This window comes from Xiphias gladius, chromosome 14, assembly GCF_016859285.1.
Source record: "Xiphias gladius isolate SHS-SW01 ecotype Sanya breed wild chromosome 14, ASM1685928v1, whole genome shotgun sequence".
Taxonomy (NCBI): Eukaryota; Metazoa; Chordata; class Actinopteri; order Istiophoriformes; family Xiphiidae; genus Xiphias; species Xiphias gladius.
This window is the reverse complement of record NC_053413.1, coordinates 13,398,473-13,423,973: the sequence shown is the minus strand read 5'-3', so window position 1 is coordinate 13,423,973 and position 25,501 is coordinate 13,398,473. Positions and strand designations below refer to the sequence as shown.

At 42.5% G+C, this 25,501-nt stretch overlaps 5 protein-coding genes across 9 annotated transcripts in view; 3 read left to right on the top strand and 2 right to left on the bottom strand.

The window, feature by feature from the left end:
* Positions 1 to 2,376: 2,376 nt before the first annotated feature.
* scg2b (secretogranin II b) lies at positions 2,377 to 5,640 on the top strand. The gene is made up of 2 exons (XM_040144144.1): positions 2,377 to 2,424; positions 2,989 to 5,640. Exon 2 carries the CDS (start codon positions 3,006 to 3,008, stop codon positions 4,812 to 4,814), a length of 1,809 nt encoding a protein of 602 aa, XP_040000078.1. The 5' UTR covers positions 2,377 to 2,424; positions 2,989 to 3,005; the 3' UTR covers positions 4,815 to 5,640.
* Positions 5,641 to 5,992: 352 nt separating this feature from the next.
* ap1s3b (adaptor related protein complex 1 subunit sigma 3b) lies at positions 5,993 to 10,037 on the bottom strand. 3 transcript variants are annotated; one of them, XM_040144574.1, is made up of 6 exons: positions 9,874 to 10,037; positions 8,331 to 8,509; positions 8,058 to 8,166; positions 7,692 to 7,829; positions 6,871 to 6,932; positions 5,993 to 6,718 (listed from the first exon to the last, which is right to left on the bottom strand). In XM_040144574.1, exons 1-5 carry the CDS (start codon positions 9,874 to 9,876, stop codon positions 6,891 to 6,893), a joined length of 471 nt encoding a protein of 156 aa, XP_040000508.1. In that variant the 5' UTR covers positions 9,877 to 10,037; the 3' UTR covers positions 5,993 to 6,718; positions 6,871 to 6,890. The 3 variants fall into 3 exon arrangements, with proteins under 3 accessions (XP_040000508.1, XP_040000509.1, XP_040000511.1); XM_040144575.1 differs by lacking the exon at positions 9,874 to 10,037 and adding an exon at positions 9,629 to 9,759; XM_040144577.1 differs by lacking the exon at positions 6,871 to 6,932 and having other exon boundaries at positions 9,874 to 10,032.
* LOC120799402 (dehydrogenase/reductase SDR family member 12-like) lies at positions 9,569 to 14,073 on the top strand. 3 transcript variants are annotated; one of them, XM_040144571.1, is made up of 10 exons: positions 9,569 to 9,770; positions 11,147 to 11,280; positions 11,358 to 11,440; positions 11,550 to 11,645; positions 11,760 to 11,841; positions 11,940 to 12,001; positions 12,154 to 12,258; positions 12,405 to 12,495; positions 13,269 to 13,406; positions 13,552 to 14,073. In XM_040144571.1, exons 2-10 carry the CDS (start codon positions 11,220 to 11,222, stop codon positions 13,716 to 13,718), a joined length of 885 nt encoding a protein of 294 aa, XP_040000505.1. In that variant the 5' UTR covers positions 9,569 to 9,770; positions 11,147 to 11,219; the 3' UTR covers positions 13,719 to 14,073. The 3 variants fall into 3 exon arrangements, with proteins under 3 accessions (XP_040000505.1, XP_040000506.1, XP_040000504.1); XM_040144572.1 differs by lacking the exon at positions 9,569 to 9,770 and adding an exon at positions 9,993 to 10,282; XM_040144570.1 differs by lacking the exon at positions 9,569 to 9,770 and adding an exon at positions 9,994 to 10,458.
* Positions 14,074 to 14,694: 621 nt separating this feature from the next.
* Positions 14,695 to 25,079, bottom strand: LOC120799398 (cullin-3-like). Its single transcript, XM_040144532.1, has 16 exons — positions 24,743 to 25,079; positions 20,854 to 21,051; positions 20,335 to 20,448; positions 18,821 to 18,981; positions 18,515 to 18,629; positions 18,193 to 18,421; positions 17,893 to 18,038; positions 17,626 to 17,802; positions 17,326 to 17,496; positions 17,066 to 17,173; positions 16,688 to 16,812; positions 16,486 to 16,582; positions 16,228 to 16,362; positions 15,874 to 16,060; positions 15,211 to 15,356; positions 14,695 to 15,023 (listed from the first exon to the last, which is right to left on the bottom strand). Exons 1-16 carry the CDS (start codon positions 24,800 to 24,802, stop codon positions 14,892 to 14,894), a joined length of 2,301 nt encoding a protein of 766 aa, XP_040000466.1. The 5' UTR covers positions 24,803 to 25,079; the 3' UTR covers positions 14,695 to 14,891.
* LOC120799399 (muscleblind-like protein 1) overlaps positions 25,075 to 25,501 on the top strand; it is a 49,979-nt gene continuing 49,552 nt past the window's right edge. The window contains exon 1 of the mRNA XM_040144533.1: positions 25,075 to 25,157. The gene's annotated coding sequence lies outside the window, so the exon portion shown is untranslated. The remainder of the gene's footprint in view (positions 25,158 to 25,501) is intronic.

The window sequence follows — 25,501 nt, the reverse complement described above, 5'->3', positions numbered from 1 at the left end:
TCAGTATGTGTATAGCTGTGTTTGTGTACACTTGAGTGTGCCGCTAAGTAAATGGACACAACCCAAGTATTAAAAGGCTTTTAAGCTGGACAAATGTTCCCTTCTAAAATAATGTGTCTCGGCTCTCATTTGCTGCATAAAACATCTGTCACATCTGTCCACACAAGTGTGACATGTACATCAGTCAACGGCCAGTCAAATAAATGAGCTGAACATTTAGATTCATCTTCATAGAGCCACTGTGTGCTTGTTAATTTTCAGTAAAATTGATAGCAGACAGTGAGCATATTCTATTATCCATTTCTTAATGGGCATGCAAGAGAACGTAACCTTTAAAAGATTGATACCACCGTGCGCTGGCTGTCGTGACCTCTGGAGCTGCTGCTGTTGGTCGGGGGCGGAGGCTGTTTCTGAATGGAGAGTTGTGATGTCAGAGGAGTGACGCTGTGGGATTATAGAACACATCCTGCAAACAACACCACCTCTCTCTCTCTCTCTCTCTCTCTCTCTCGATCTGGGATTCAGTTGTTTTTTCATTCCCTCCCTCTCTTTTGTGCTTGCACGCGCACACACACACACACACACACACACTGATAGGAACTGAAACAAGCCAGCACGCACAGCAGCAGTCAGGCAGATGGATGTGTCTTTTAACGTCAGGAGGCTCTCTGCAGCTCCTCTTCGGCCATGGAGAACAGGCACATTCGAGCAAAAAGCACTTCCAACGTCATCGACGTCTTTTTCAGTGATGATGACGCACCGTGTGCTCGGCACAGAAGGTGAAGCGAAAAGAAGAAGTGGGCAGTTTTTGTTTTTTTCTTTTCTTATACTAGTTTAACAGATTTGAAAGGATCACAACGTGGAATAAATAAGGAGCACATTGGATGCAATTAGATGTGCAATGAAAATGAGGGGTCAGCCAGAGCAGGGCTGAAATGGAAGAGCACTTATGTGTATGGGTTATCGGAGGGCATTGAGTGGAATACTTAGAATCACTTTAGAGGGTATAAAAGGAGACTTGAGATGTTGCTAGAGCATCAATGTGGATAAAATCATCCTAATGTATATGACTGACCATTTGGTGGGCCTGTAGATGGACACCAACAAAAGACTTAAGCAGGAAAAGCACGAAACATACTGGAATGTAAATTTTTTAATTTAGTCTAAATACTTTTTAAGCATTAAATGAATTGGCTGCAAATTAGCACATGGGTCTATGTACTGAGGGTTCATTTTGTGTCTGAAAAGAACTGTTTTGATTTTTTCCCAGGAGGAATAAGTCCAAAATCAGAACGTGATTGAGCATTTTTGAACTGAGTTTTTCATTCCTAAAGAGAAATTACATATAGAAAGGAAATTAATATGGTGTGTGGATGTTTCTCCGTCAGCGCTTTCATTTTGCTGAGATGTTCTTTGTTCAGTATTTACAACTCACCGTTTAAGTGAAAAAGTCCAAATCAACATAGCCTATATAATGAAGGCTGCAGATTTTTCGATAACCGCAGATGTTCACCAAAAAAAAGTACTTTAATTGTTTAGTAAAGCTTCTGATCTCACCCTAAACTTTGCCACCACCCAGCCGTGACCTTTCATCTTGTCGACCTTACCGGAGCGTCGGAGCTTTGGCCCCCGGCCGACAGGAGGGTGTTTATCACCGTCACTGTCAGCGGAGGGAGGGAGGAGAGAGAGAGAGAGAGAGAGAGATGCTGCTGAACTGCGACAGCAACTCCGCGGTGGTTTGAGCCTGTGAGTCATCGCTAGAGGGTTTAACTCTTCGCGTGCCACGACGACCATCGGTGACGGCGGAAGTGATGGGGAAAAAACGACACAGTTCCACATTGAGATGGCTTCAATTGCTCTGTACCAAAATGCGTATTTCATTTTTTAAGATGACACAGTCTCATGAAACTTCGCGCCCGAGTGTTGCTGTTCCCGCGAATTGGAAAGGGGACATCTGCGTGCTGCTCCTTTGAGTTAGGCTCTCCTTTTAATAAAAACAAAGAACCTGCCCATTTAAAAGGCGAACAGTTGAAATGCCCAAGACGGTCAAACCCTCACTTAGACACATCACTCGTGCTGCAGCAGACATCTGCTTCCGGACTTTTAAAAAGAGCTTTCCAGTGTTGACTGGAAAGCTCTTTTTAAAAGTCCGGAGCTTGCACAGCGCGGCCCGGTGCAGCGGACAGCGCCGGGGGGCTGTTTTTTGATGCAGCGAGCCCCCTCAGTAAGCCGTATCATAAACCTGGGTCGCCGGTATGGATTTTCTGGGACCGGCGATTGCGTGTGCCGTGCGATGACGCGTTGGTCAGGTGTCGGCTCATATAACGAGGGGGAGCTGTCCGAGTGCTGAAGACAGAAGCGAGCAGCCCCGCTCCAGAGGAGATGCCATACACCTTCACTGCTGTCTGAGCTTTATTGCCAAAGGTGAGACACACATTTTTTTTTTTATAGGTTTTGGGGGATTTTTTTTGTTTGTTTTGTTTATTTTTACCTGAAATGAATATCTAAATGTATTCGATTAGAAGACAGTATTATTTATTTTTTTTAACCACAGCTTTACGCAGATCACTTTATGTTGCAGTGGGGGGGGGGGGGGGGGGTTATCAACGTGATTAAACGCATCTTCAGCAATTGGTGATTGCGATGAGTTTTTGTTGTGAAATAACGAGAAGGGAAAGTTTTTTTTTTTTTTTTTAAACGATGGTTAACGCTGTTCGGAGAAAATCGGATGCTGAGGTTGCCCATAACAACGCGGGGGGTGACTCATCCAGTTACGTGAACGTATCTCCTGGCGCACAGCATCATACTCTGCAATTGGCGGAGCGAAACTCCCTGATACGCATACGAAATCCAAGCCATCCAAACAGACTCGCTCACGCTTATGCGTTTCCAGTAAGGGTTTGGCCAAAATAACAGACGGAAATATATAAATCAACGCGGTTGTTTTTCCTCTGCTTCACTAACATTGCTCGCTCTCTTGGCTTGCAGGTAATACATAGCCTATAATGCTGCATTTCCACCACAAGTTGCCCACGGGGGGAGCCGTGGTCCTGCTCGCCTTCCTCCTCCACGGATGCGCCGTGCAGGCTGCGTCTCTCCCCCGCCACTACAGGCTCAGAGGCGGGGAGAGTGAGGGGCAGCCGGCTGCCTACCCACCTAGCTCCGACATGATCAAGGCCCTGGAGTACATTGAGAATCTGAAGCAGCGGAACGGGGGCCGACCCGAACCCGTGGATTACGATGAAGTGGACAAGTTCAGGGTCCTGCTTCAGCTCGCCTCGCAGCAGGACGAGGGTCCCGGGGACCGCCAGCCTTCCCCCGGCACGCAGAGGCAGGACGTTACCGCCGAGCAGCTGATGAAAGCCCTGCTCCAGTCTCTGCAGGATCAGGCCGGGAAAGACGCGAAGCTTGGCCCCGCATCGGCGTCCAGGAACGACCGCCGCACTCACAGGCACCGCACCAAAGACACTGAAATCCCTGAGAGCGCACCGGTAGACTACGGTAATTTCCCCAGACCCCACAAGAAGTACCCGCTGATGTTCGAGGATGAGGAGAACACAGACGCTTCGAAGCGAGCCACGGAGGACCTGGACGAGCAGTACACACCCCAGAGTCTTGCCAATTTACGCTCCATCTTTGAAGAGCTCGGGAGGATGCCAACAGTCGCCGACCAGAAGAGAGACGTGTTCGGGGACGACGACGATGAGGAGGAGGGCGGGCTCAGCCTGAGAAACCAGGCCTACGAGGATGTGGCCGGAGGAGAGGAGTGGGTCCCCGTGGAGGAGAGGGAGGAGACGGAGGACATGGTCAACGGGAGCCATGAAGAGATGGACAGGGCGCTCGGGGAACAAGAGGAAGCAGAGAGGGAGGAGATGCAACGCCGTGTCAGCCAGAACCAAGAGGAGGCTGACGATGACACTAAGCTGGTAGATTACTACCTGTTGAAGGTCCTGGAGATGAGCGACCAGACGCAGAAGAGGGACCAGACCGGGGAGCAGAGAAAGAGACTGATCCGCCCCTCCATCGTGGATCCTCGCACAGTGAAGGAGCTGCTGCAGCTCTCCCTGAAGCTCCACGTCCCTCCACAGGACCTCATCGACATGCTGCTCACAGAGGAGCTCAGAAAGCTCCACCGTGATCCCCAAGGCTCGGCGCGCTACACGACCGGCCAGACCCCCAAGATCAGGTACTTCAGCCGCAGACTGCCGCTTAAGAGCAAGACCGCCCCCGAGGACATGGACAGAGAGGACTTTTTAGACATCATCGGAGTGGAGACTATCAGTAACCAGTATCCCGTGGTGCAGAGACCCATGAAGACCTCTCCCTCGTCGGACAGAATCCCATCGGGGTCCAAACCTGCTGCAAATTCAGGCCCAGTTAAAATCCCGCCTCCCTCCGGACGCAGGGAGAACCTCTTCTTATCCGAGCTCAACAAAATGCCCCTGAAACGTCAGGCCAACGGTGCTGATGATGAAGATGATGACGGCGACGTTGAAGACGAGGTGACTACCTACCTGGCGGCCAAAATCCTCACAGAGTACCCCAACACCATCACCAAGCGGGACACCCAGGCGCAGCTGAAGGGGCAGTTCCCTTACGAGCTGTACGAGCGCGCCATGAAGGACTACTTGGGGCAATCGGACACTGAAAAGAGGCCAGTGGCCAAGAGGGAAACCGAGGTGGCCACCGAGGAGAAAGTGACGCCCACGGAGATGCAGGGGAAAGAGGAGATAACGGCCAAGCCCTCGGCTCCGCAGACCGCGAATGAAGAAGAGGAGAAGGAGCGCCGTGAAAAAACAGTGGCGGGGATGTAGTTGATCCCCCGCGAGATGCACGAAATTATGAATATAGTATTTATACTGTCTCAAAAAATAAAGTTTGGTGGACGTGATCTGGTTTACAAATTTCTATTATATGAACTATAGCTGGCATTACTAATATCACCCTAACGAAAATGAACTAGGCTATAGCAATCTTACAGGTCCAATGCTTTTTTTTTTCTTACATTTTGAATAATACAAGTCCCTATACTTGCTGCAAGAACATTTTAGAAATATAATAGTGATATCACAGAAGATTAAAGGTGCAATCCGTGCACAAATGACAAGATAGTCAAAACACTTAGATTGGATGTTAACATGTTGTCACTCTCAAATTGCCAATTAATAAATTGACTAATATCAAATGGCAAGAACATCCAAGTTATTAAAGTTTTGTGATGTTGTTTACATTAATAGTGTTGGTAAGCAGGCCTATATTTTCAACTATAATCAACTGAGTAATGGTAAAAATGCTTATTTTTCATGTCAAACTATTCAAAAACATATGTGAATATACATGTAAATTATTAAGCATAATGCCGACTGGGCCTTTAAAAACACAAGCATACAGTCTAATGACAGGATTACTATAAGGATATTGTAGGGATTCTTTGTTAGGGCAGTTTGCCGGGCTGAGAACGAGTGCCGTTATGATTCGTTGCATATTCAGGTTGAGTGGACTTAATGTTATTGTTATGGGTAATTATTTCCAAGTCTAAATATCAGACCGTCGCCTGCCTTCCAACCCTTTCATACTGCGAAGCTCTGTATTGTTGGCCTACCAGTGGTTGTGCTATGTATGCTCATTTTTAAACCATTTTGTACATGTTCAATAATGTGTGATGAATCACAGATGAATAAAGCGTCAGCGGTATTATTTTTCTTCTTGCTGAGTTGTGTATCCTTATTAAAAAAAAAAAAAATTTATTAAAAAAAAAAAAAAGAAAAAACAAATCAAACCATAAACAATAGACAGTCTGGGTTTATAATCAGATGAAGCAGTGGATATAGTTTTGGGGAATAAAATTATGTAACATTTTTAATCATGTTGATCCTTAGTAAACACTAAATTCTATGAGGTCTGATGAATTTAATTGATATCAAATATACAATCATGGTAAAAATGATTACTCATAGCAGACTGTTTATCAAAATACATATTTTAATCATCAGCTCCAACATCATAAATTTAACATTATGAAAAACCATGATATTCACAGCCACCCTAGCAACTGCTCCTTTTAAAGACTAATGCTCCCACTCATAAGTAATGTGTTATACAGATTAAAAACAGTATAAAATTTATCATTATTAGTCTCATTCAAAATTAGTTATATGCTGATATAAAAGCAAATAATTTAAACTCCTCAGAAATCTGTTATTTTTGAGACAGAAATTTGTTTTTTGAAACTAACTAGAGCTGTAAAATAGCACAATTTTTCCAAAATCTGTCCAGAGTGTTTTCGGAACAAAACCATTTACTTCGAACATATTAATATGTGATTTAAGTATAAAAGCAACAAGTTGGTAAATCTAAAATCACTTCATCGCTATGATTTTCATATCCTCTATTACTACTTCATTTACCTTTTAATAACGGCAGTCAATGTAAAAACATTCCTATCCCACCCCGTCCTTCACTTGAATGCATGACTATGAACAAATATTAGACTTACTCTCAAATGAAGCTGATTGCAGTTTAAGGCAGAAAGCGAGCAGACATTCAGTGCACCCAATTTCAGCCTTTGAAAATGTCCGGTAGAATCAAAGTTAATCCCATTTCCATATTGAAAAGCTTCTTTTACACATATACAGTACAATTGGTTCCATGATTCCTCCCCTTTATGTCCCTTCTCCATGGGTTAAAATGCAGGTTTGCTCATATACTCCTCCATGGTCTAGAAAAAGGCACAAACAGGGGGAAAAAAAAAATCAGGTTCTCAGCCTCTTAAAAATGCAGCATGATACAATTTATATTCACAGGCACCTGTTATTAAGTGCTGAGAACACCAACACACGATTGGTAACTAACACAAGCACAACATCTAACCTTTCTGTCCATATTCAAGGTCATCCAAACAGCTCCACCTCATACCACTCACTGCTGTCATCCTGAAGCGATAATGGTCAAAATGAATGGGACGCTACACTGCACATAATCCAACTCTAGATTAAAAGTGTTAGTTAGCGCTACTCAGAAGCACACAACAACACACCCAGTTAAACTACTGTACCACACAGAGCCACGGTCCTACAGGGAGAGCGGGAAGAATCAGCCAAAAACTAAAAACTACGGCACGTTCCCGGGAAATCTGTCTCTCACTCCCAATAACGCTGGCAGAGAGAGAGAGAGAGAGAGAGAGAGATGTACACACACACACAAAGGGTGAGTAAGACAGCAGCACAAATGCAAATCTATTATGAAACAGAATAGAAAAAAAAAAAAGGAGCAACAGCTGAGCAACAAGCCTATTAGCTATGAGAAAGACAAAGGCACACCAGGGACTCAGCAGCATCACTATCAATTGGAACTCTTTATGACACTGACTACGTGTGGCGCTTGATGGTAAGTTCACAATCACACGGATAAACTGAAAAACGTTCTCACACTGGAGCTTGATACAGCATTCCTGACAAGTAAGTAAGATAAATATAAAGAAATCAATTTCAGGGATCTGGACCCTTCTAAGTAACCCAAAGTCAAGATTTAAAAAAAGATGTAATCGCCTCCAAACTACATTCCAAAACATGTCACTATTTCTTTAATTATACTGAGCCTTGCAGCACTTCTCAAGCCTTGTGTTGAGTATGAGTTTGTGTGTGTGTGTGTGTGTGTGTGTGTGTGTGTGTGTGTGTGTCACAGCAACTCACCTCCTGCAACATGTCGGAGGCTTCAATAGAGCGATTCACAATCTGTTTGGAGGTTTCTTGTATCTCCCCTCCCATTAGAAACTCATCCAGGATAAAATAGGCCTTCTCAAAGTTAAAGATTATGTCCAGCTCACACACCTGAGATGAGGTATGACGGTGAATACACGGGTTATTTTTAAAATATGACAGTTCAAAGTGCAGAATTCACTGGCATTTGTGCATTTTCAGATTCCGAAATGGCTGTTTAATATAATATTTACAGGCTCCAGGAATATGCCCTTGATTTAAGCTACCATTCAAGTTCAGCGTTACATTTCAGACTATAGTTCCACATTGAATAAAACAAGATGAAACGCTGTTAAATACATTGCCAAAGTATTTGTCCAGCAGCTCCACGTAGCGATGAATAACCTCCAGGGCAAGCAGCTCATTCTCCTGGTTCTCTGTGGCCAAGCAGAAATACAAGCTTGCATATCTGAGGAAAAGGTGGACAACGGATGATTATAAACCGGCATTGATGGGGATAAATGATAAACAGTAGGTGTAACACCAGTGAGAAAGACACTGGTGGTCCGGCTGCCTAAGAAACACAACCAGTGATTTAAAGAGGTTAAACGAAGATGTGGGGGCAGCACCCACCTCTTGTAAATAATCTTAAGGTCTTTCCAGTGCAGGAAGTTGCAGGAGCGTGGCTGTCGTGCCAACACCATGGTGGTCATGTCCCTGATGATCTTCTTCTTCTCTCGCTCTGACAGGGGCGTAAACCACTTCTGCAGACGCAGCCTCCCCTGGCGACTGAAGAGAAGAAGGAAGCGCATCTGACAGCGCAGACACGCGGCAGGATCAGAGGTGCAGTCATCATGGGGGAGAGGGACTTGTATGCACACATGCGCGCACATGTCCACACTCAGTCATTCCATAGGATATTATTAACCACCATCAGACACACAGACACACAGACACACACACACACACGCACGCACGCACACATACAAGCCAAGGGTAAAACAAGTGGTTTGCTGTTTTCTTGGCTCATTAAATAGTAACTCCACTGACCAAATGCCATCAACATGGGGAAAAAAAAAAAAGGCTTGACGGGAAGAAATTCTGAAGGTCAACAAATGACTGAGGAAAAGGTAGTTTGATGTTTCCTTTCCGATTTTTAAGAGCGCTAAGGAGTTGGGTTTCAGATGTTTGGAGAATGTGCTTCCTAGCGTTGGGAATAGCTTTGGCTTCATATCAAAATGGACATCACTTTCCCCCTCTTTTAATCAGAACCACACTGCCACACTGTTTCCTCTAAGCCTTCCTCTCATTGTTCATGTAAGAGAGCCTCATAAGAGTGAATGAGTTGGGGTTTGTGCCATTCGTGTTTTCTGGATTAAGGGTCAAAAGATAAAGAGTGTATTGTGTTGCACTTTTGAGAGACATTTGTGATTTGTGAGTATCTGTGCATAACATCTAGGCAAATGCTCCATTACAAAAAAAAAAAAAAGAAAAAGAAAAGAAAGAATGGGTCCATAGAGTTAAAGTCTGTAAATTAATCCATATGCTCAAATATACTCTTCAGTGCACAATTCATGTCTAAACTCATGTTTTGCAACAAAGCACCGTTCAAACCAGGGCCCATGATAACTGGCCTCTTAAGTTTCAATATTTCCCGAACTAAAAACATACAGCTTCAATGAGAAACCAGATACAAAAAAACAAATTGCTGTACACTTCAGAGTGGATTCATTATCCTCTAACTTTGGAGCCTAACGCTGGTACTTCCAGGCGCACATCCCCGTGTCAGCGGTGTTAGGCAAATCATGGAAAGCATGAAACCGCCAGGAGCGCTGGACCCGACGGAAAGTGACGAAACCTGTTTTACCGAGGGGACCGGTTAGGGAAACGTACACCTTACTTCCGACCGTCGCTAAAAGTGGGATACGCACCACCCGGACTCCCGACAGAGCCCAGAGACGGCTGCTCCTCGGGCGGCCTGACAAGAGCAAACAGGCCTCGGGGGTGAAAGGAAGTGGCGGAGAGGCGTAGTTTCTAGCTTTAGCTACCTGTCAGCGCCGACAGGTGTAACAGGTGAACGGCCAGAGTAGGCTGACGCTACCGTACGGCTACAGACGTGGGTAGAGGGGGGGGGGGGGACAAAACAAACCACCAAAAAAATACACCAAACACTTACCATTTTTGACGGGGCGCCACGAGCTAGAAATGCTATCAACAGGAAAAAAAAAAAGAAAAAAAAAAGCACTTTAACCCCCACAATGGGTCAACTAGTCCGGCTCAACACATATCTACCCGTCGTCCACTCCGGTGGTTGAGCGAGCTGGTTAACTCCGCCCTCCTGGCCGCCGGAGGAGCGGTGCCCGCAGGACGCGTCACCAGACCTCGCAAGCATCTGGATTGGCTACTGTCGGTCCCTGTTGCAGGCAGGCAGCCGACGCGCAGCTCGTCCCGACATTTGGAGATCTACCACGTGGTTCGAACGAGGCGCTGTGGTGAATGAGCGGATAAAAGCCTCGACTCGTAACACTTGACTCTCAGGGGAGAGTGTTTTAAGAGTTATTCCCATGCAGGGTCGGTACAGGGCAGTAAGTGTTCTCCCTCCCTCCCTCCCTGCCTGCTTCATGTGATACTGATCTGTCACGGACCGGCAAACGGGTGCACTTTATTTTTCCTTTTATGCGAGGGAGCGTTGTTCACTTGATAACATGTCTCTTTACCGAAATGCCGTCTGGTTTTTGAACGGAATCCACCAATATACAAGGTCAGTGCTGAGTGTTACTTTGGTGCTTATCTACAGATGTGCAGTTGGAGTTTGTCAGGGGGTGGTGACGATGTGAAGAGGATGAGGGAGACTCCGCTGACACCGTCTTGATTGCATATAAAGGTTTATTACAAAAGTACAGCGTCAAGTCAAGCATTTGCAGAGCTGCTCGGGAGAGGGTGTGAAGCCGATGAGCCACTCTCCCCTCAGCCTTGACCACCGACTCTTAAATAGGACACTTCACAAACATATGTTTTTATGTTTTTAATCATAAAGTGTTATCTCCCTTTTCAGAATTCGAGGCCCCCTCTGAGCCCCCCCCCCCCATCTAGGGGGGGGGGCTAAAGTCAGGTTGTTGACTGCCTAAATGTGGGATTTATTGTCTGCTAAATGTATTTCATGTCATCTCTTTAAGCTTAAAGGCTGCTAAACAGAGGATTATCAAAGGTCTGGTCACTGTATGGCACACATCACCACACAAACTGGCCTTTATCTGCAATTACAATAGTTCCATTGACAGCTGATGAGTCTTGATGTTGACGTTCACATCACCTGACTCTACTGGAGCTAAAATGTGGAGATTGTCAATCTTGTGACTTTGTCCTTCAAAAAAAAGGAAAGAAAAGTCAATTTTCCTCTTTTAAGTTTGAGGCACAGATTGATTAGTGTGTTTTCTGTGTGCCTTCAGGAAGGGATATGAGGCAGCATCTAAAAACTTTGAGCCCCAGGACCTGAACGTGTCCGTCGTGGGAAGGTCTTTTATGGTAACCGGCGCCAACAGTGGAATCGGCAGAGCAACAGCCATGGCAATAGCCAAGAAAGGTACATGCTGGAGAGTTATGCTCTCTGCCGCGCACTTCGCAATTGATTCAAAATAACGCCTCGCGTTTGGTTTCCAGGTGGGACAGTCCACATGGTGTGTAGGAACAAAGATAAAGCAGAGGAGGCCAGGGTGGACATCGTCAATGAGTCTGGGAATATGGTGATTAATGTATTTCAAGAACGCACCTGACACTAAATAGGCAGGGGGAAAAAAAGTGATAAATTCTGTGCTTTCTGAGAAAGAATGATGATTCATTTGGCTATTCCAGGAGGTATACATCCATATTGTGGACCTGTCAGAGACACGCAAAGTTTGGGAGTTTGCAGAGGCCTTCAAGAAGCAGTATCCATCCTTGAATGCGTTGGTTCGTATCACCAATCTCCTGTAATCTTCATCAAACACCTTTACTGTACTGATAATAGTGTTGATTAGGACTCACCTGTGTGATCTCACGGTCCTTTTAATTTTTCCACGGCAGATAAATAATGCAGGGTGCATGGTGCACGAGAGAGAGGTGAACGCTGAGGGACTGGAGAAGAACTTTGCCACCAACACCATGGGTGAGACCTGATCCGGATGGTCAGAGAGTCTCGTGACGCTATGTGGGCGTCAGTTTTAAATATGACATCAAGGCTAAGGCTTTTCTCCGTCTCTCTAGGGGTGTATATCCTTACCCAGAGTCTCATTCCACTTCTACATAAGAGCCGGGATCCACGAGTGGTATGATCAAAACACACACACACACACACACACACAAATACACACAAACAAAGTGCTCATCTGCATCATGTCAACAGCATAATGCCACTTTTGTCGGTTCTGTAGTGGCTGTTGTCTAAGCACACTGTGCTCCTTTTCTCCCTGCCTATTAGATCACTGTGTCCTCAGGAGGCATGCTGGTCCAGAAACTCAGAGTTGAGGACTTGATGTCAGAGAAGGGCTACTTTGATGGCGTTATGGTCTACGCCCAGAACAAGGCAAGAGAGGAAGACGTGGTCCGGATTAAAATGTAGCTCTGGATCTGTTTCAGAGATCACCCGATGTAGCAACTACATCTATCATGATATTAATGATTTAAAAAAAAAAAAAAAAAACATTTTACCAGTGTGTTGTTTCTTTTCAGAGACAGCAGGTGGTGCTGACGCAACAGTGGGCCAAAGCCAACCCTGTCATTCACTTCTCTGTGATGCATCCAGGTTGGGTAGATACGCCAGGTACTGACTCATTAACTTATTACTGCTGCGTTTTGTTTTTTTTTCCTTTTGTTGTTTCTTTCTTTGCTTGTTTTGTTCTTAAAAGAGTGTCTTTCAGTAAACAAAAAAGATCGCAAGTTTTTGCACAGCAATCTGGCCCAACGACTCTGCTGATAGTCATGCTAGAAAAATGTCTTAAGTACAAAGTTAATTTAAGAAGCACCCAAGCCAGAATTCACCAAAACGTAGCTGAAATACTGAGAATTTTTCATAAACTATAAAGTCCATTGCATTATTTTTTTCTTTACTGTAAAACTTTGCTCACTTTTAACAGGACCTGCTCTCTGCCACATAGACAAGTAATTATTATTTGATTGGTTTGAAAAATGTGTCACATTTTGAACACAAAAGCATGATCATAATGTTTAAATAGTTGTAGTCATTTGATAATAGAAGTGAGTACGCAACCGAGTGTGCATGAGAAGAAAAAAGTTAAAAGCAATTTAACACATATCTTTACATTCAATCAACACTCATGGTTCATCAAAACAATTTCCTGATATAAAGTATTTTCTTCGGTTTTGTTTGTGTTGTGACAAATACATTTACCTTGAGAGTCTTCTTTCAAAAAGGCTTTGCCCACTTTTAGTTTCGCTTCAATCAATTCTTCTGTCTAGTGGAAACCCAAAGCCCTGTTTGTTTCATTTGCCTCCCTGCAAAAACTGCAGTTCAGTTTTTGTTAGTAATGTGAACAACACAACGCAAACCCCAGCTGATTCTTCCTCTTTTTCCAGCTGTTTCCATATCTATGCCTCAGTTCCACCAGATGATGGGGGAGAGACTGCGCAGTGTGGAGCAAGGAGCCGACACTGTTGTGTGGTTGGCCTTGTCTAGGGCTGCTGCCAGAACAAAGAGCGGGCAGTTCTTTCAAGGTGAGCAGCATGAAATCTGACAGGCTATTCACATACAAGAGAGATGTTCCTTACATTTTTTTTTTTTTCAGTCTTCCTCTGTGAATTCTGCCATCGTCATCATCTGGTGTCACTTGCTCTGACAGTGCTCTTGTTTGTGTTACAGATCGCAAGCCTATTCCTGCCCACCTGCCTCTGGCCTGGACTCACAGTTCTACTCAAGAGATCCAGAGTTTCATGACTCAGCTGGAAAGTCTGGCCAGAGCAGTTCAGTCACAACCTGATACAGAGATCAACGGTCCCCTGAGCCCTTCCACACCTCAATTTGTCTAAATTATGATATACAGTATCTGTTATACCATATGTCGTTAAATTATTAGTAACAATAAGACCAAATACTGGAAAATGTGACACATTTATCATATGTAGTCTTATGAACCTCCTAATTCTGCCCATTCATTTTTAAAGACAGCTTTTAGGACAGGTCATACCGCCGTGTCACCTGATTTGAACTGTGATGTCAACATGTGTTAACTGGTCTGTTTTTTGCACTGAAAATGTCAAACTACTGATTTAATAAGTAATTGATTTAATATTGAGTATATCAATAGCAGTTACTGAATGCATGCAAAAACATGCCTGTCTGCTATCGAGATGATAAAAAAAGGGTGTTGCTTACATCTCAGAATTCTTTGGCATTTGTTGAAATTGCTGCACAGTCTCCTTCAATATACGGCACCTATGAAGTTGTTAGAAACTTGCATGAAATAATTATGATGAAACACCAAAAGCCCAGCCTAATAGATGCAATATCCCAAATCACAGTCATTAACTCCATTTAAAATATCTGGATTCTTACAAAGAGCCAATCGGTGTATCAGACATACATTTCTTAATGTAATGAAAAATTAATGTTGAAGAGCAGAAGTTAGTGTTGCGAGTCCTTTGGGACACAAAGTTTACATTCATTTTTTTTTGGAATCAGCACCTGGACAAATGTGACATGTAAGAGACAGAGAGGATGAGCAAAGCATTTCTGTGAGAAACTACAGAGCATCAATACTCATTATTTTTATTTTTTGTTTTTTAACAATCCACATTTGGTGTTTTTAATAATTTTATTATTTTAATACAGTATTGAAACAAAAAAAATAATGTGGTGCATTCACATTTTTCCCAAGGGATTCTTTGCAAGTTTGATCTCTACAAGGGTAAAACAGTGAAAAGCTTGAAGCTGGATCCATCCATGTTAAAACTCAGAGGGATTGGGAAGACTGGGCCTGATTTAAAAATAATCTAGGAGATCTGATGGATTTTTTTCTGTGCCAACATTTTATTCCCCATTTATGAGTGTTTACTGTGTTTTTGTAAGAGACAAAGAATCAGGTTCCCAGCATTTGTCTTGAAAAGAAACTTCCAGTCCATGCGTAACAACAGTCCAAAGAAAACAAACAAATCCCATTCCCCCTGTCCAGTCTCTTCCTCCCCTCATCCACAGTTTGTCTTCTATGCAACATAGGTGTACACTTTACGATCCTCTGGCGTCCTCGCCAAGTATTCTCTTTCTATTAGTCCTTCTATACGCTTTTTGATTACCACAGGACTGGGAAGAAAACGTGCCCGGAGCTGCTGAGTCACCTGAAGACACAAAATTACAAACTGTAAAAAAAGTGCACCATTTTAACATTGAAGATTGCTCTTAAAATTACATCTCTCTGAAGTTTCAGGATCGAAAATTGGAGAGGATGGAAAATGAATGGATTAAAATTGCTGCGTTGGTAAAGCCACACAGAAACAACTTTGTAATATCATGTGCGTTCCTTACCTCCGCCACCAGGACATTGTGCTGCATCTTCTTCCTCGACTTCATGATTCGGACAATGGCTGCCTCTATCTCATGCTTCCTGTCATCATCCACTTTCTGCCGCGTCTCTTTCCTTTCGGGGTCTGATTCCCCTTGTTTAGCAGCAACTAAGAAAGTAGGATACAGGAACAAGATGAGGTTTGAGGAGAAAATGTAGACAGACCTTTGAAGCTACTGTTTTACATTAGCAGAAAGAGTCCCACCCCGCTTCCAGGTTAGCTTCTGTAATGTAGCCTCAATGTCAAAGGATTTAATTTATCTATGTTTCTGAAAGGCTGAAACATGATACTGAGGTATTCTGCTCATATTCTGAACTAAATGTGTATTTAGTACTATACACAAGGAATTGAAACTGTAGTTATCGAATGCTAATAAAATAAAACATTGTCATATGTTTGTTAAAAATGAGAGGATGACCAAATTTTACAAGAAAGTACAGTCGTAACAAACAATTTAGTGTCAAGTATAGAAAACAAACCACAGTATCAGGTTTCAGATTTCCAGAAATGAAACCCTCCAACCAATAATACATTGTGCTATAGACATTAGTGGACAGAAGCTGTCCCATAGCTGAGACTTCAGCTCTTTATACTGATGTATGTCTTGTACGCAAACTTTGCCCACCTGTCTGTATTTTGACTCTGTGCAATTTGGAAGTAAACTGATCATTGACTGTAAACACATGGCCGTTTTCAATCTCCTTGGACTTTGGCTCCTTTGTGAGAACTCTCTGTGTGGGCTTCCCACAGGCCAAAGACTGCAACGCTCGCACTAACTCCCGCTCAGGAATATCTGTCTCCTGCTGGATCTCCTATAGAGAGGGGCAGAAGGGGGGAAGAGATTGTAAAAAGAGAGGGACAAATTTTACAATAAAACTCTGTCCTGACTCAGAAAAAGCTGTGCAAGTGATACAGTAAGTAAAAATAACCTCTACAGAGATTAAGATAGCCAGATAAAGGTGTTTCACTGTGTCCCCACCTCGAAAGTGCACTTTTCTCTGTTATTGAAGAGCATTAGGATGGTCATCTGGAAGGTAGAGACCTGCAGTATGTGCTTCCGGGTGTTAGACCCTGTCACCTGGGCACCTCCCACACCCACTTCTGAACCATCCTCCTGCAAATGAAGTGAAGGGAAGGCGAATTGAGAGGACAGCCTTATAAATTATGATAACTGCCTTGAAGACGACAAGTCTTTGTCCATTTTCAATACCAAGCATCTTTAACATTTTGCTTCTACCTTTTTAACAGCTCCGTAGAAAGTTGCATTTAGGTCTGCCCCGCCCATGTGGTGTTGCAGTGTGAGCTGTCTGCCACTGTGCTTAGCGAGATAAAACCTATAAAATAAAAGCTGGGATCAAGTTCTTAAGCAACCACAAAAAATGATAGAGCCTCTCAACCGTGTGTATAGTAAAACATTTCAGTAAATTTCAGAGCATTACCTTCTAAAGACTTCAAAGGCATGTCTAGGAGCAGGGGGGATGGTGCATTTGGGGGTTGCAGACTGTGTAGGCCAGTAGCCAGTAGTAAGGACTCTTACTGTGAGGTCCACACCACTTAGAGATGCCTGAGAGAGATACATGGAAGTTACAAACAACAACTATGGTTTACTTTCTGAAACATTCTGATGTGCTAATGATTTAAAACTCAGTGACTCAGTCACTGTGTTTTAAATCTTCTTCCATAGACATATGTAGGAAGACTCACGAATTGTACTTTAAAATTAACTTCAAGTCAAATACATTAGTTTTTACATGTGCCTTGTTTAGAAAAAAAAAATGGTGTTTTATTTTTCTTGAATGTGTGTCTGACTGCCTTACCGACGTGGTTTGTATGTGTTGCCTAAACTCATCCATGGTAGTGTTGGAGATGCTCATGTCTCTGAACATCCCTTCCAGTTTTGAGGTGAACTGACAGCCACATTCTGTCTGCACAGGAGAAAGACACAGAGCAGAGTGTTGAAACTGCTGACAAGGATTTAGACAGGGTGAAGGCAAGGCGATATGAGCAGAGAGGGCGATATAATGAGGAACAGTACAGGGGATGTACGTATACATTTAAAATCTTCCCATCCTTTAACCTTGAGCTTAGAGATCATGTTCTTCTCGGAGTCATCTGAGACACTCTTGTTGCTGAGCAGCCTGCGACCCAGATGCTGCTTGTAGTACCTTTCAAACACATCCTTCTCCTGCATAAACCTGAACAACACCATGGCCTTGTCAAGGATTGACTCCACCTCCTGTTCTGTCAACTGGTCAATTAGAGATATGGGGAAAAAGAGTGAGGCAACGTGCAAACAAATACATTTCTTGGAGAGTGTAAAAAAGTGTACAAAATATTTGCTATGCAGGTTGAAAGAAAATTCTAAGAAGCCACATACCCCTTTGACTCCCTTCTTGAGCTTATCATCAATGAAGAGCGACAGGTACTCTGGAGAGCGGGAATTGAGGTTGAGGAAATACTCAAAGTCGCCAGCTATGGTTTGTTTGAAGAGTCTGTCGTTGTTGAAGGACTCAAGGAGGAAACGATCAAATCGTGTCTTCAGGTCTAGCAGGCCCTGGTGTGGAGGCAATTACCAAGAGCTGACATAATCTATATCACTCTACAAAAGATATAGTTTTTTGGACTCGCTGTTGAACTAACATACCTGGATATAGTCGACAGGGTTCTTGCCCTCTCCCTCTTCTGACACCAAAGCTTTGCCTTGCTCCCTCAAGTAAGAGCTCATACACTCGCACATTGTTTTCAGGCCATTTGGCACACGACTGAACAGCTTGTACATGCATGCAAGGTCTGAGAGGGAGACATGGTGGGAAAGTAATGAGAAACAAAAAGTAAAGGCAGGGGAGAGGGTGAAAAAATTAAACAAATTTCTTGGTGCAATTTCTGGTTTTCATTTCTGAATTAGAGACAGTATTAAATTCAGAGAAAAGTGCAATGCTCTTACCTTCTGTCTTGCCATTCTTGAGCATATGGACGAGGCCAGAGTTCTCCATCTCTACAATGGTCTTCATGTGTTTAGAAATTAGCTCCCGTTCCACCACTTTGACAATGGGCTCCTCTGTGGACTTGTCAAGGCAGTGCATAACTCGCTCAATCTCTTCATTGATTCTGGCCTCTACCTTCTTTATGTAGACACTGGCACTGTTTTCTGCTAGGAACTTTTGGCTCTCCATCTGAAAGAGCGGATATTGCGTGTTATTAAATTACAAAGACTTTCAGTAGTAACAAAAACACAGAAGCACCAAGAAAACCTACGACAGACTCACCTGGAAGAACTCAGCTGACATATCTAAGAACGGACCTTCAAAGTCCTCCTCATATACAGACCTGCCGTCCAGGCCGAGAATCATTAGCATCTGGCAGGCATTTCTGATGGCCCCCCTGCAATGAACGAATGTAAGCCCTTCATATTAGCAATTATTAAAATGACCATTGCTTATATTGCAATAATAAGATTTACTAAAAAATAAACAACAAAAAGTTTTAATTCAACCAAAATATGTGGCATCCTGGATAGGCCTACAGTTACAATAACCCTTTAGAACAAGCAGTGAAGTGGTACTCTTGAATACCTGTCTACAACCTCTCCCTTCCTCTCACGTGCAATCATGTCCAGTAATGTCTGTCGTAAGTGGTCTCGAATGCAGCCGTAGCGCACCACCTGGTCCCTGAATATGATGAGGCCAAGGTTGTACACATTCTCCACATTGTTTTGTTGAACATAGACCCGGTCCTGGGGGACGAGAGAATGGGGTGAAAAGGACATCAGATAGTGAATGGATGGAAAAATCTGACTCAATCACATTCATATAAATGTATGCATGGTGAGAGATTTAAGACAAATGAAAAGCACAGGTAAAACTACTGTATGTATTTAAGAATATGCAGTTTCCGAGAAAGGTATTTATCTTTCTTGCACATGTCATGTATTCAGGCATGTTTTTCAAGTATTTTTTATTCTTGTCATTGTAAAGAAATCTAACTATACATCTACTGTAATTTGATGTGGTGAACAGTAGTTTTTATATGGGCTGAATATACCAGGAAAGCTTTCAATATACACTATACAATCCCACCAACAGGTTGCAAAGCTTTTATAAGATCATTAGAGCATCAAAATAAATGTCTGGCTGGTGTCTGAATTACTCCCAGAAAACATAAGGTTATTACAAATGCAGCTTCAAGATGGCATAAATATTCAAGGGGGGGATTGGATGATAACATATTTACCATGCCACACACAGTAAGAAGATTTGACATTACAGACTTTAGTCCAGAATGACAAATATTAGCCTGTGCCAGATTGCAAGAGGTGGTTTTACAAAACATACGTTTCCAGGATATTCCAAGAAAAATAAATAATGTCTCCAGAGCCTGAGGAGAGGCAGTGGCTTGCAACAAAGTAAATACAACTGGCGAGAACCGCAAAATCGCACTGGCTGCATCTGTCTAACTCCTCACTAGAGGTCAGCAGCCAGGTAACAGCAGCAGGCTGTAGGTCATCAGTAGTTAAACAACATAGAGCTAACTGTCCAGGGTAAAGCAGGACAGGAAAAAGGAGACTGCAGAACAAAAGAACCCCTGGGGAGCTGTACAGTCCCTGTACTGAGTGTGCCATTGTCTAGCCTACACTTGTGCCTATTTCAAGGGTTCACTCACTCACACACAACCCCACAAACACTTTGGACTTGCCGTGGGCTAAAGTAAATCAACTAGTCCTGCCAGTTTTCCAACAAAACAAATAAATACAGCAACAGAGGCTTATTGTTAGGCCTGCCAATGAAACAGCACCTTACAATCAAAGTCCAGAATACGATGTAGGTGAAGGCTGGCCACAGTTGGACACAAAAGGCTATTTCTTCAAAAGCAGAAAAATTATTCATGACGTGGAACAAGCACTATAATCCACTTACAAGCAATGCAGCCCATGAGGGACACCTATATTCTATTCTTATTGCCAAAAAATTAAAAAAATAAATAAAAAACAAAGCTGCATGGTCTTAAAGATGTTTGTAAATAACCTACAACACTTTTACTGTTTACTTAAGTATGACAAAAGGCAAGGAACACATATCAGCCTACCCACCATGTACATGAGGATGTCTCTGATCATAACCATGGCAGTTTGATGGTCATTCCAGGCCTGATTCAGTGTTTGCAGAAAGTTATTATTTAGAGAGTTAAGGACATCTTCCCGTACCTGAAAATAGGAACAAATCAGATCAGGTCCTAAGGAAAATGATGACGAGTGGACTGTTAGGAAATGCAATATCCTTAGTCCATTCAAAGTCCATTTGAATAAAATAGGTAAAATATGGGTGTCTAAGCTTGGTTTTTTACTATTATATAATAATACATCCTTCAAGCAGGTACATTGCATTGTAAACAGTTTTACATTTTTATGTTTACCTACAATAGACAATTTGACTTTTTTAAAATCCATTATGGACAGTAGCCTAAAGAATGTATAGATAAAACAAAGAGACTCCATGGTAATGGTATCGACTGTCTTATCTTTTTTCTCTTCTGACATAACTACTAGACAGTGTTTGGTAAATTGGTGATAAAAAAAAGAGCTGAATTGGAGAAGAATATAATTCTTTACTTTGTTGATGAGGTGCTCAGTGACAACTTCCCTCAAGCCTGTGTAGAGCTTCTCCCCATGTTTGTGGAGCACCATCGTGTAAGCATTCCTGTACAGCTCCTCAAAGCTTAGTCCACTGTTGTTCTTCCTCTGGATCTCCTGAATGGCATTCTTTAGAAGGTCCCAGATGTTGTTCACATACTTCTCATCCATTGTCATCTTAAGAGGGGCAGACAGATGAAAGTGTGTTTATTTGAAAAATGTCTATTCTTCATTACTTCCACATGGTATAAGTAGATGAGAACAGTAATGTCAAGGGTTATTCTTTGCAATACAATTTAGTAGACCAAAAATAAAAAAAGATCCATACACATAATATCTATATATACTATAAATTGTTAATGTGTAACAGAATTGCAGCTTTCTAAAGCTATGTCAACGTAGATTTCAAAACATTTTTTTTCCACTTATTTCCACGCTAGGTGATTTTTACCTTGCAGTGTGGACAGAAAAGACATAGCTCTTTGAAAGCACAGATGTTTGACTGATAACGTACAAAGTCAAGCTTGGGTGCTTAAGTGTAACAGCACTGTTATCATGCAACATTTCTGCTCCTTTAAATTTTTTCTGTAATACAATGCAGGTGACACCAGGTCTTGCCTGGATTATTCTGTCTGCTTTCAGATGACTTTGCAAGCATTTGATAGCAATTTGATCAAGCATCTCAGTGCAGCAGCAAATGAGCTGCTAGCTTTAGTTAATAGAAAGCCATGAACAAATTACGTTTTTTTATTTTTTTAGGCACATATCAACAGCAACAGAGAGATCTATCATTGATATAATTCCTGTCAATCATGTGGCAAAAATGGAACCATAACAAACCAATCTCATAAGCAAGGAGACAGTTAGATACAGCCACACATGGTATTGTTTAGGCTGTGATACAAATCCAACACATTTTGCTTTTGGTATTGTTGCTTCAGTTGTAAAAAGAAGAAAAGCCAAGTAGTTTAGTTGACTCTCAGCATCAAGCATCAGTCAAGAAACAGCAATTTTGGCAGTATTGTGAAGTGGTGATATTTTGGCTATGAAAATACTACAGAAAAAAAAACATTGTGCATTATGAATTCTGTTAAGGTCCTGAGCCCATGAAGACTGCGACATCTTCATGAGCACACTGCATGAAAAGCTTTACAATCCCAGAGACAAGGAAGTGCTGCTTGACACCAGCAACCAGGTAACCAGACACCCAGGCAACAAATCACTGCCTTTTTCTCAATGTCCATAATGAAGGATTAAAAAATGCATTTAAAGTCAGGGTATTAAGATTTCTAGCCAAATTTTACCTCTAAAGCTGGACAGAAAATGGAGAGAAGGTAGAGAAGCAGCTGTGAAGTGTGTTAAACTTCTCTTAGAGAATTCTTAATGGGAATCGAGAACCGGTTCCAGTTGAGAAAAAATTCCAAAATTCCAAATTGTCTGAACCATCGGAATTGTATGCCTCCAAGCTTATCAATTCCTTTTATCGATGCTGGCATGTTTTTCTGACAGCTGCACAGTGCAAAACAATGACGCCAAATCTGTAAACTTGCAGCAAGAAGGAGTCATTGTGGAGAAGAAGAAATAGTCCAAAGCATGTCTTAATTTTTAGACATACAGATGATTACAGTGCTAGTTGTAATTCACACCTGTCTGAGTTGCGTGTGCTGCAGTAACTGAGTGAGGACTAGAGGCTTCTCTGTGTGCAGCCACCTAGTTAAGGAGAGTTTATACTTCAGCACAGAATCAACACTGTAGGTATGGCGTAGAGCATGAGGTGATGCCGTAGCCTGACATGCACCTCCCTAGAAATGTACGAAGAAACTCAACATAGTGGCACAGAAACCCCACTGCCAACTACTGTATTGGCGGTGTAAGTGCACAGTGACGCAGACAAACAAGCGCACAGGAATAAATGCTCACAACGGCGTAGGCCACTTGCATAGGCTACAGCATATGCTCAGCGTCGAATCCTACGCAGAAGTATAAACCGGCCTTTAGTGTCTACCGGTAGCCTGCATGTGAGGTGTGGAGAGCACATCTGTAAATTGTAGTTACAGAAAATGACCTTGTTTACACTCTCACCCTCGAAACTGCATGATTCTCTGCATGCACATCGGTCACACACTGTGCTACCCACCACCACAAGTAAATTCTCAATGTGTGGGGAACACTGTAATGTCTATAAAAATGGTAATTTCAAGTTAGGGTGGAAAGACCAGCAATATGCTTAACATCTTTCTAAACAACATGGGCTTAAACTACAGGAATGCCATGGATTTAACACTCTACGCACGAATGCCACTGCTTCCCTGCCGAGCGGCACATCTGTTTTCAACGGTAAATACCTTTTGTTATAATAATATTAATGCCACGCAAATAGGTCTACTTTTTTTGAAATTGATCCTGAACAGTTAAGAGGACTGATAAAGAATTGGACTGATAAGTAGAATCTATAATAACATTGGTATCAATAAAATCTTATCAATTCCCATTCCTTCTTCTCTACCATCTTTGAAGTGCTAAACTTTCTGAATGGAAATTAAATACTTACAACAACCGTTAGCCTTCAGGTATCTTCAATTTTAATTTGAAGGTTAAAGGTAAGACCCAAACTTTTATTTTTATAATGATATATTGGGATTTCTGTATACCCCACGCAGTGAGGTATACCGATTTTAATTTGATGAAAAGAAAGCACCGGTATAGGGTCAGTAATCAATACCTGTAGATACTCTTAGGTGAGTTATCAGAATTGGAATCCAGAGAAAAAAAATTGTATGGGTGCATCCTTAGTGAAAAATAACTTTAGCTTCACTGTTAACCTACGCAAATTCCTGATCAAAACAAATTATAAGTCAGAGTTTTTCAGATCACAGGATGAGCATGTCTCAGTACCTATGAGAAATACAACAGCTGCAATAGGATAAATTAATATTCACCCTTGAATTAAATTTTCTTATTAGAGTGACCACCTGGTTGGGGCTTCACTATGGTCTAGGTGGCTTTCCTTGCACTTGCATGTAAGCTCAACATTTGAGGAAGGATTAACTGTGTTCACTCAGTCATCTGCTCACTGACTCACTCTGCAAGACACCCACTCATAAAACTGGATACCCAACAGAAGAAAAACAATTTGTCTATGTATCGGACACACTGCATAGATTGAGTAATATCCACACAACCTGATAACTATGCTTATAACGGGGATTTACTGTTTGTGAATTTGAAAGTCAGCCCAGTGATCGGTGGATAGTGATGAAATCATTGTGTGACAGTGACACTACTGGTAGCAGGTAGCTAGGTTGACAACGTCAACAACATAAACTACTTAAGCCACCTTAGGCGTGTTTACTGTAGTCTCAAGTTAGGCTAAAGTTGCGTTAGCTGGCAAGATAACACTACATGATAATGTTTTGTTTGTCATCTATAACAGCCTAAGCCAAATGCGTGCTGCATTAAAATACCAACAGCCAAAAGAGCTTGCCGTTACCATAGCGTAACGATACTTGCTGACTGACTGCAACTTGGCTAACATCAAGTCAGCTAACATAAAGGCCTGCTACTCAGCTAGCTACTATTTGCTAGTCTCTCACTGAAGAAGTTTTCTTACATATGCTAACATTAGCTCATGTCAGACGACGACTCCATTTTCAAACCGAGAAACTAGCTAACGTTAAACGGAGCTAATGACATAGTTAATGTGCTTCAGCTGATTTGTCCAGTTAATTACGGTTTTCACTTGACAATGACATGTTTTCTCAATTGACCAGCTAGCTAGCAGGCTGTTGCTAGCATAAAAACCTGTCATCCTCGGTACTCGAGTCTCACAGTTAGCGTCTCGGCCCTCACAGGGCCGGTAAATACTTACAGGAAAGGCTCGTATCCTCATCTTGGTGTCCTTCTTGGTGCTGCCTTTGAGGTTGGACATGATTAGTTAGAACGACTTTCGTTTCTAAGTTGACTTAAAGACTACATGAAAGGCAGCTGCTAGTTTGCTTTCTATGCCAGGAAAGTGGCAGGGAAACTCGGTGACCTCCCCTTTGGGAATTAGGTCGGTCTGTGTGTCTGTTATGTTGTTGTCACTCGCTCTCTCCTCAGTGTTTTGTGGCTAATGTTAGCCTGGATGCAGTGATGGCGGACGGCTGTACTCCACTGCGCAACGCCGAAATCTCGCGAGGTTAAAGTCACTACACTGACAGGTGCACTCCACAGGTTGATGAGAACCGCACGCTGCTATCACAGCGGTTACGTCGTTATGATATTAATATTTCGACAAAAACTTTGTAAGTACATAATAACATAATAACAATTCGGCGATAAAATACCTGGTTGAACGTAAAAAAAATATAATGACAAGAAAGCAAGACTTTATTCGGTGACAGTGACAGGCTAAACTGTTTTGCTTCAAGTACCTCGTAAATTTGGGTTAACACCGTCTCTGTATTTAATTCAGGCCACCACCGTATCAAGCTAGCAACCTTTTTGAGAAAGCATATACGACCACCATTCAGTCAGATATATTCAAATAACGCTATATTCACTGTCAGACATGTTCAGTTCGAATATGCTTGTTGTCTTCGTTGATGTTTTCCCTTCCACCTCTCACTCTTCACATTGTCCAACTACA

What these genes read in the sequence shown, in the direction of transcription:
- scg2b (XM_040144144.1), top strand. Translation starts at nt 3,006, where the DNA reads ATGCTGCATTTCCACCACAAGTTGCCCACGGGGGGAGCCGTGGTCCTG.
- ap1s3b (XM_040144574.1), bottom strand. An exon ending in CTTAAGATTATTTACAAGAG is followed by an intron (nt 8,167 to 8,330) that starts GTGGGTGCTGCC and finishes CCTTTTCCTCAG; the next exon opens with ATATGCAAGCTTGTATTTCT. An exon ending in CCTCCGACATGTTGCAGGAG is followed by an intron (nt 6,933 to 7,691) that starts GTGAGTTGCTGT and finishes TTATCGCTTCAG; the next exon opens with GATGACAGCAGTGAGTGGTA.
- LOC120799402 (XM_040144570.1), top strand. Translation starts at nt 10,403, where the DNA reads ATGTCTCTTTACCGAAATGCCGTCTGGTTTTTGAACGGAATCCACCAA. An exon ending in GGAATCCACCAATATACAAG is followed by an intron (nt 10,459 to 11,146) that starts GTCAGTGCTGAG and finishes GTGTGCCTTCAG; the next exon opens with GAAGGGATATGAGGCAGCAT. An exon ending in AGAGCCGGGATCCACGAGTG is followed by an intron (nt 12,002 to 12,153) that starts GTATGATCAAAA and finishes CCTGCCTATTAG; the next exon opens with ATCACTGTGTCCTCAGGAGG.
- LOC120799398 (XM_040144532.1), bottom strand. Translation starts at nt 24,802, where the DNA reads ATGTCCAACCTCAAAGGCAGCACCAAGAAGGACACCAAGATGAGGATA. An exon ending in CAAGAATGGCAAGACAGAAG is followed by an intron (nt 18,039 to 18,192) that starts GTAAGAGCATTG and finishes TCTCCCTCTCAG; the next exon opens with ACCTTGCATGCATGTACAAG. An exon ending in GCCTTTGAAGTCTTTAGAAG is followed by an intron (nt 16,583 to 16,687) that starts GTAATGCTCTGA and finishes TTTATTTTATAG; the next exon opens with GTTTTATCTCGCTAAGCACA.